This window comes from Salmo salar, chromosome 18 (genome assembly GCF_965601325.2).
Source record: "Salmo salar chromosome 18, fSalSal1, whole genome shotgun sequence".
Lineage (NCBI taxonomy): Eukaryota > Metazoa > Chordata > Actinopteri > Salmoniformes > Salmonidae > Salmo > Salmo salar.
Window position 1 is genome coordinate 87,210,748 of NC_138308.1, and position 9,248 is coordinate 87,219,995.

The 9,248-nt window shown below is 43.8% G+C and overlaps 1 protein-coding gene across 1 annotated transcript; it reads right to left on the bottom strand.

The window, feature by feature from the left end:
• Positions 1-643: 643 nt before the first annotated feature.
• On the bottom strand, positions 644-7,328 carry LOC106577922 (calcium-binding protein 2). Its single transcript, XM_014156384.3, has 8 exons — positions 7,224-7,328; positions 6,921-7,019; positions 5,848-5,977; positions 4,801-4,831; positions 4,298-4,441; positions 3,015-3,124; positions 2,575-2,722; positions 644-870 (listed from the first exon to the last, which is right to left on the bottom strand). Exons 2-8 carry the CDS (start codon positions 7,016-7,018, stop codon positions 842-844), a joined length of 690 nt encoding a protein of 229 aa, XP_014011859.1. The 5' UTR covers position 7,019; positions 7,224-7,328; the 3' UTR covers positions 644-841.
• Positions 7,329-9,248: the final 1,920 nt, after the last annotated feature.

Genomic DNA, 9,248 nt, shown 5'->3' on the forward strand with positions numbered 1-9,248 from the left:
TGAGCAAGAGGACAAGTACATTAGTGTCTAGTTTGAGAAAGAGACGCCTCACAAGTCCTCAACTGGCAGCTTCATTAAATAGTACCCGCAAAACACCAGTCTCTGTTTCTTAAACTAGACACTAATGTACTTGTCCTCTTGCTCAGTTGTGCACCGGGGCCTCCCACTCCTCTTTCTATTCTGGTTAGAGACAGTTTGCGCTGTTCTGTGAAGGAACTAGTACACAGCGTTGTACGAGATCTTCAGTTTCTTGGAAATTTCTTGCATGAAATGGCGTTCATATCTCAGAACAAGAATAGACTGACGAGTTTCAAAAGAAAGTTCTTTTTCTAGCCATTCTGAGCCTGTAATTGAACCCACAAATGCTGACGCTCCAGATACTCAACTAGTCTAAAGAAGGCCAGTTGTATTGCTTCTTTAATCAGCACAACAGTGTTCAGCTGTGCTAACATAATTACAAAAGGGTTTTCTAATTATCCTTTTAAAATTATAAACTTGGATTAGCTAACACAATGTGCCATTGGAACACAGGAGTGATGGTTGCTGATAGTGGGCCTTTGTACACCTATGTAGATATTCCATTAAAAATCAGCCGTTTCCAGCTACAATAGTCATTTACAACATCAACAATGTCTACACTCTATTTCTGCTCAATTTCATGTTATTTTAATGGGCAACAAAAATTGCTTTTCTTTCAAAAACAAGGACATTTCTAAGTGACCCCAAACTTTTAAACAGTAGTACATTTGTAGTAGTACACACAGATGTACACACAATGTTATCTCGTCTTAGTCTAACAAGATTCATTAAAACGATAGCGTCCTCTCAGGTCTTCCAGCGCTTATCGAATGGACAGAATCATGACGAACTCTGGGAGGCAAGAGAGGGAAATTAGAAAGGCCACAACATGTTTGGCCACCACTGCGTTACAGAATTTTGTGTGTGTGTACCAGTCAAAGGTTTGGACACCTACTCAATCCATGGGTTTTCTTTCTTTTTACTATTTTATACATTGTAGAATAATAGTGAAGACATCAAAACTAGGAAATAACACATATGGAATCATGTAGTTACCAAAAAAAGTATTAAACAAATCAACATATATTTGAGATTCTTCAAAGTAGCCACCCTGCACCTTGACGACAGCTTTGCACACTCTTGGCATTCTCTCAACCAGCTTCATGGGGTAGTCACCTGGAATGCACTTCAATTAACAGGTGTGCCTTCTTAAAAGTTAATTTGTGGAATTTCTTTCCTTCGTCATGTGTTTGAGCCAATCAGTTGTATTGTGACAAGGTAGGGGGGTATACAGAAGATAGCCCTATTTGGTAAAAGTCCATATTATGGCAAGAACAGCTCAAATAAGCAAAGAGAAATGACAGTCCATCATTACTTTAAGACATGAAGGTCAGTCAATCCGGACAACTTCAAGAACTTTGAAAGTTTCTTCCAAGTGCAGTCGTAAAAACCATCAAGCGCTATGATAAAACTGGCTCTCATGAGGAACGCCACAGGGAAGGAAGACCCAGACTTACCTCTGCTGCAGAGGATAAGTTCATTAGAGTTACTAGCCCCAGAAATTGCAGCCCAAATAAATGCTTCACAGAGTTCAAGTAACAGACACATTTCAACAACAACTGTTCAGAGGAGACTGTGTGAATCAGGCCTTCATAGTCGAATTGCTGCAAAGAAACCACTACTAAAGGACACAAATAAGAAGAAGACTTGCTTGGGCCAAGAAACACGGGCAATAGACATTAGACAGGTGGAAATCTGGTCTGATGAGTCCAAATTTGAGATTTTTGGTTCCAACCGCCGTGTCTTTGTGAGACGCAGAGTAGGTGAACGGATATTCTCCGCATGTGTGGTTCCCACCATGAAGCAAGGTGGAGGAGGTCTGATGGTGTGAGGGTGCTTTGCTGGTGACACTGTGATTTATTTAGATTTCAAGGCACACTTAACCAACATGGCTACCGCAGCATTCTGCAGCGATACACCATCCCATTCGGTTTGCGCTTTGTGGGACTATCCTTTGTTTTTCGACAGGACAATGACGCAACAAACCACGCTATGTAAGGGCTATTTGACCAAGAAGGAGAGTGATGGAGTGCTGCATCAGATGACCTGGCCTCCACAATCACTCGGCCTCAACCCAAACGAGATGGTTTGGGATGAGTTGGACCACAGAGTGAAGGAAAAGCAGCCAACAAGTGCTCAGCAGACTGTTGGAAAAGCATTCCAGGTGAAGCTGGTTGAGAGAATGCCAAGAGTGTGAAAAGCTGTCATCAAGGCAAAGGGTGGCTACTTTGAAGAATCTAAAATCTAAAATATATTTGGATTTATTTAACACTTTTTTGGTTACTACATGATTCCATATTTGTTATTTCATAGTTTTGATGTCTTCACTATTATTCTACAATATAGAAAATAGTAAAAATAAAGAAAAACCCTTGAATGAATAAGTGTATCCAAACTTTTGACTGGAACTGTAAGTGATCGTACTTTTGTGTGTGTATCCTGAATGTTTTTGAGTATTTCCTCCACGTGTGTGTGTGTGCACAATTATCTCCTCACCGTCAAAGTCGACGCTTCCATCTCCGTTGATGTCAATCTCCTTGAGGATATCTTCCAGCTCTCCTTTCTTCAGTTTCTCCCCCAGAAAACACTTCACCGCTTCCTTCATCTCATCCTGACTGATTTTCCCATCACAGTCTTGGTCAAACTGAGAGGGGAGAGGTGAGGATGGGAGAGGAGAGGGGTGAGACGAGGTGAGGAGGGGTGAGGAGAGGTGAGGAGAAGTGAGGGGAGAGGTGAGGAGAGGATGTTGAGGACGAGAGGATGGGGGTGATTAAGTAAACAGGTGAGTTAATATTGGTTGAGGGCTGAATCTGAATTTGAGGAAGAGTAGGTCAGCTCAATCATGCAAGGATGTAAACGCTAGAAGATGAAAGTTTGAGTTATAATGCCTGTGTTTTTATTTGTAGTTTCCTTTGGTTCCAATCTCAATCTCTTACCTGAGAGAAGGCTGATCTGAGCTCCTTCAGCCCCAGCATGTCAACAGTCTCCCCCATTATCCTGGGACCCATTAGCTCACAGAAGTCATCAAAGTCCATCAGACCGCCCACTGCAGAGAAACATACCAATCAACAATCAGGACACAGATAGGGACTGGACCAACACACCAATCAACAGTCAGGACAGGAGGGTTTAGTGGGGTCAATAACCTCAGTCAATGAGATAGAGAAACAGTTTCTGTCAGTTGTAATGTCACTACATTGACATGAGTCTGTATCTGTTCTCCTCTCCCTCTTTCTCCCTCTTCAGCAGTCATATTATCACACAATCCTCATCTTGATCTCCAGCAGAACTATAACAGGTTAGAACAGGTTATAAAAGGTCTATAACAGGCTATAACAGGTCTGTAACAGGTCTATAACAGGTCTGTAACAGGTCTGTAACAGGTTATAACAGGTCTGTAGCAGGTTATAACAAGTCTAACAGGCTATAACAGGTCTGTAACAGGTCTATAACAGGTCTGTAACAGGTCTATAACAGGTTATAACAGGTCTGTAACAGGTTATAACAAGTCTGTAACAGGTCTATAACGGGTCTGTAACGGGTCTGTAACAGATTTATAACAGGTCTATAACAGGTTATGCCATGTCTGTAACATGTTATAACAGGTCTATAACAGGTTATAACAGGTCTGTAACAGGTTATAGCATGTCTGTAACAGGTCTATAACAGGTTTGTAACAGGTCTATAACTGGTCTGTAACAGGTTATAACAGGTCTGTAACAGGTTATAACAGGTCTGTAACAGGTTACAACAGATCTGTAACAGGTTACAACAGATCTGTAACAGGTCTGTAACAGGTCTGTAACGGGTATATAACAGGTCTGTAACAGGTCTGTAACAGGTTAAAACAGGTCTGTAACAGGTCTGTAACGGGTATGTAACAGGTCTGTAACAGGTCTAACAGGTTAAAACAGGTCTGTAAAAGGTCTATAACAGGTCTGTAACAGGTCTGTAATGGGTCTATAACAGGTCTGTAACAGGTCTGTAACAGGTTACAACAGATCTGTAACAGGTCTGTAACAGATCTGTAACAGGTCTATAACAGGTTATAACCGGTCTATAACAGGTCTGTAACAGGTTATAGCAGGTCTGTAACAGGTTATAACAGGTTTGTAACAGGTTATAACAGGTCTGTAACAGGTTATAGCAGGTCTGTAACAGATTTGTAACAGGTTATAACAGGTCTGTAACAGGTATATAATAGTTATAAGACACTCACTCCTCATCTTAATCTGTTGTACTATTTCCAGAAGCTCCATCTCAGTGGGCATGTAGCCCATGGTCCTCATGCACTCTGCCACGTCCTTGTAGTTCAGGTAGCCGTCGCAGTCGTAGTCAAACTCCTTGAAGGCAAAGTCCAGCTCTGCCCCAAACGTCAAATGTTAGAGGTCAGAAGGTGATGATGACACCATGGAAGTCGATTACTAGAAAGAACATTCCCATTTAAGTCAACATTCTGTGATGGCTGGGCTGACGGCCATATTGAGTCTACCCCTGACAGTAGTACTGTCAAAGTTCCGTGGTCTGAGGAGCGTTTTGTCCATTCTAGTCATGCTATTTCTATGGATGACTCAAAGCTACCCCCCTTTTACAAATATAATGTCTGGCTGAATCCTAACTTGAGTAATACGAGCTCAATGTAATGAGTGGTGCTACTGGTCAACCAACTTGAAATAAAGCATTCTACTGTATATGCAACATCACTGTGCTAAGAAGACTCACCATCCAACTCAGCTTGAGCCAACTCTCTCTCCTAAAGGAAGACAGCAGGGGAGAGGTGTTTTAGTGAGGGAGAGACAACACTGTCTGACAATACTAAACCCGGCTTACATTTTGTGTAATATTATAGCGCATGACTTGCAGAAGATCCCCATGTACTATAATGTGGATAGGGGCAACCTTGAAGACGTTGGGACAAAAACAGATGCTTATGGCTGGAAGTTTAGGACAGGAAATTTCAGATTTAGACTGTTGTGTAAGAGGAGGTCATTCTGGTACTGTAGTGAGGTAAATTAGTGAGGGATTGGGGACAGGTACAGTTAAGGACGTTTCCTTCTCATGGTGGATTAAATCATTAAGAGTTCCATCCTGTTTCTCTGGGAAAACATTCAACCTCGTTCACACGTGTGTGACGGGTTGTGTTGATACGCACAGCCTATTCGCTCACACTGCATGCTCAATACGATCTAGTTTAAGTTCTGATTTGAATTATTCTTTCCTTAATCGATGTCCCGGGTTAAGTTTCACAATGTCAAGAAACATTTCAAAGTAAGACAACAGCAATTGTTCATAAAACAGCAAACATGCACACATCAATTGGTCTAAACATTATTTTAACAACCGTATAACTTTCCCCTTTTGTTCGATGCTCTTCCAGCATCTTCTAGCCTTAATCCTAATGAATGGTGAGAGGATAACTGCTCTGTGTGTGTAACTTAAAGGATCATTACTACCTCCCCCCTCCCCACACACACACACACACACACACACACACACACACACACACACACACACACACACACAGTCGTACACGCAGGCAGGCACGGATGTAGCATGCTGGCAGATAAGCAGGCACGCACTCACACACATCGGCATGCAAAGATCAGAAGCTCAGCTAAAATAGCAGCTTCCCTGAATTTTCACTCCCCACCAAACACCAGACTGCTGTTAGCCCAGCATGTCGCTCACTAAGTGGTGTGGGGTTATAGGTCAGGATTATGGGTTAGGGGTCAAAGGGTAAAGTAGCTGTTATGGTGTGTGTGTGTATACCGCTCCAAACACGCTGCAGAGCAGGGTGGTGTGTATCTTCTCCATGTCCTGTCTCTTCTGCTCTTTCTTAGACACCTTCTTGGGAGCCGACTCCGAACCCGAGGACTTCTGGGAGGATTTACCACCTTTGCTAGGAGTTAAGAGACAACAGGGGTTCATATTAGAGACATTGACAAGCGCTATCTTACCGACTCAGTGGCCTTGTGGTTAGAGTGTCCGACCCTGAGATTGGAAGGTTGGGAGTAACACTAAAAGACTGTAAAAATGGGAGCTAATGCGTCTCTGCTTGGCACTCAGCATTAAGCAGCTAGATTGGGGGTAATGCTCTGCAATAGACTAGAGTCATGTCCACTCCAGGTGCTGTACTTGTTCATCAAGCTGTCTCACACTACAGAAACAGGAGATAGACTAGAGTCATGTCCACTCTAGGTGGTGTACTTGTTCATCAAGCTGTCTCACACTACAGAAACAGGAGATAGACTAGAGTCATGTCCACTCTAGGTGGTGTACTTGTTCATCAAGCTGCCTCACACTACAGAAACAGGAGATAGACTAGAGTCATGTCCACTCCAGGTGGTGTACTTGTTCATCAAGCTGTCTCACATTACAGAAACAGGAGATGGCCGTTCTATGCGCCATTCTTGCTCACACATGCCAACGCTGGTGCAAGGATACTTACTTCCCATCTTGCCACCTTGACTTAACATAATCCCCATTGGGTGAATGCATAGAAAAAAGGTCATCACTCAATGGCCCCGCGTACACATTAAAGTTTTACAACTGATGTAAAACGCATTTGGTACAACAGTTGTGATAAAAACAGAGATATTTTCTGCAACAACAAAACCAAAAAAAACGATCCAAGTATCGTGGTGAAGCCACCACTAGATATTGTTGTTTAATTTGGGGCATCACCAAAAACATCAGGTGTATAACAACCGCTGTGTCAACCTCAGGTAACATATCAGTGTGTACGGGGCCAATGTCTCTCAATAACTTTATTGTTGCACAACATTGCCACTGTCTTTCCCTGCTGTGAATTCTCCTGTCTCAGATGTAGACATTGATCTTACCTGTCTGTAGAGGCTGCAGACGTTGCCGAGGTTACAGAGGCTGCAGACGTTGCCGAGGTTACAGAGGCTGCAGACGTGGTGGATGGGGTCTTAGACATCCTGGAGAAAAATGTGGAAAGTTACTCAGTTGTCAGACACTCACAAAAAAACATGATTTCTATGCAAATCCCAGCCAATCACACTGAGGAAAAAGAGGTGTCACCTACTTTAAGGATACACAGTAAAGGCATAGGTCATCAACCAATCTCACCTTCTATTTTGTGCAAAGAATACAAACAGATAATTGATCTGCGTTGTCCTTACCTTTAGCTGGTCGGTACAAAACCAAAAACTAACGAAAAAAAAAGGAGATAGAGAGCTGCAGTCTTTCTCCTTCAGTAATGTGAATGACAGGATTGGGTCCTCTTGCTCTCCTCTCCTTCATCCCTCCCTCCCTCCCTCCCTCCGTCCATCCGTCAGAGAGTATTACCATGTGATTACCTGGCTAAATGTGTCTAGGTCAGATAACCAAACAACACGCGTGACAGAGTGTGATTGACTGTGGCTCTGTCATACACACACGCACGCACAGACTGTCAGTCACAACGTGTGTGTGTGTGTGTGTGTGTGTGTGTGTGTGTGTGTGTGTGTGTGTGTGTGTGTGTGTGTGTGTGTGTGTGACAGATACAACTCATTTATTTAGTGAAGCAGTGAACAAAATCAAAGGCAGAAAGATGAATGATGTTTAATTGAAATTGTATTTCAATTCATCAAATGCAGAGCAAATGAATTGATGAATAAAAACGTAAGATAGGATTCACATGAATAGGCTGTGTGGTAACCTTTTATTTGACAGTCCTCATTCAGTTGGTATTTACCTAGTGTAGATGCAAGGTTGGGGTCAATTCCTTTTTAATTCAGTCAATACAGGAAATAAACAGAAATTCCGATCAATTCCAATTTACCTCATTGCCTTCTATGAGAAAAAAAATTGGAAACAGAATTGGAATTTTAGTTTGCTTCCTGAATTGAAATGGAATTGACCCCAACCCTGCATAGACAATATTTATGCTTAAGTATTTACCAAGTCAAAAGCGAACTGCAAAACACACCAGAACCAAAAAAGGGCAGCTGACACAGGGCACACTGGTAGCCCTGAGCCCTCAGAGCCCTGGTAGCCCTTAGAGCCCTGGTAGCCCTTAGAGCCCTGGTAGCCCTTAGAGCCCTGGTAGCCCTTAGAGCCCTGGTAGCCCTTAGAGCCCTGGTAACCCTCAGAGCCCTGGTAGCCCTCAGAGCCCTGGTAGCCCTTAGAGCCCTGGCAGCCCTCAGAGACCTGGTAGCCCTGACAGACCTGGTAGCCCTCAGAGACCTGGTAGCCCTGACAGACCTGGTAGCCCTCAGAGCCCTCAGAGCACTCAGAGCCCTGGTAGCCCTGGTAGCCCTCAGAGCCCTGGTAGCCCTGAGAGCCCTCATTGGAGACCTTCAATACAATACAATACAACTTTATTGTCCATATGTTACAGTAAAGAACAGAAATGTGTCATGTGCTTATTTTCACAAAACACACAGACCTGGCAGACGAAGTGGGCCTGGAGGTGGTCAGTGTACCCGCCACGCCTCGATCCCAGTTTGGCCTCAAGGTCACGACGGGCCCTATCAGCCTCCTGGTCCCACTGGTCATTGTGGACTGGGCTGGGTGAGGATGGCGATGGCTCCTCAGATACCAATGGAGGAGGAGAAGACGGATTCAGTCTGATCATGTCACTGTAGAGACGGTTGCAGCCTGTGCTGTACGTCCAGCTGACCAGGAGGTGGGCTTGGTGGGCAGCAAGGCTGGGGAGGGGCAGCCAACACAAGCCACACTGGTAAGCCTGGGAGCCCTGGTCGTCTGGTGCCTCAGTGAGGTCCTGCAGGATGGAAACGTGATGGAGGAAGAGCATGGAGGTGGTCGGGACTCTGGAGGTGCCGCCCAGGTTCGCCTCAGGGTCATTGGGTACGGAGTAGAGGCATTGGGCCCCGTCAGACTCCTGGTCATGCTCCTGGATACTAAATACCTGTGGAGGGAAGACAGGCAGAAGTAAAGGGTGTGTCCCAAATGGCACCCTATTCTCTACATACTGCTCTACTTTAGATTAGAGAAATGGCACCCTATTCCCTATATAGTGCACTACTTTTGATCAGGGTCCATGGGGAATTGGGACCTATGCAAAATTAGGCTTGTAAATTAGAGAAAAAAGTAACATTTAAACAAATAAACCTTTATAAAAACAATCGTTATGGCAATAAATTCCCCAAAATAATTATAATGGAAACGTTTGGATGTCATTGTAACTCAGACACATCTTCTTA

Coding starts and splice junctions, on each gene's coding strand:
- LOC106577922 (XM_014156384.3), bottom strand. CDS start 7,018: ATGTCTAAGACCCCATCCACCACGTCTGCAGCCTCTGTAACCTCGGCA. Junction 5,978..6,920: donor TCTGCAGCCTCTACAGACAG/GTAAGATCAATG, acceptor CTTAACTCCTAG/CAAAGGTGGTAAATCCTCCC. Junction 4,442..4,800: donor GGCTCAAGCTGAGTTGGATG/GTGAGTCTTCTT, acceptor CGTTTGGGGCAG/AGCTGGACTTTGCCTTCAAG.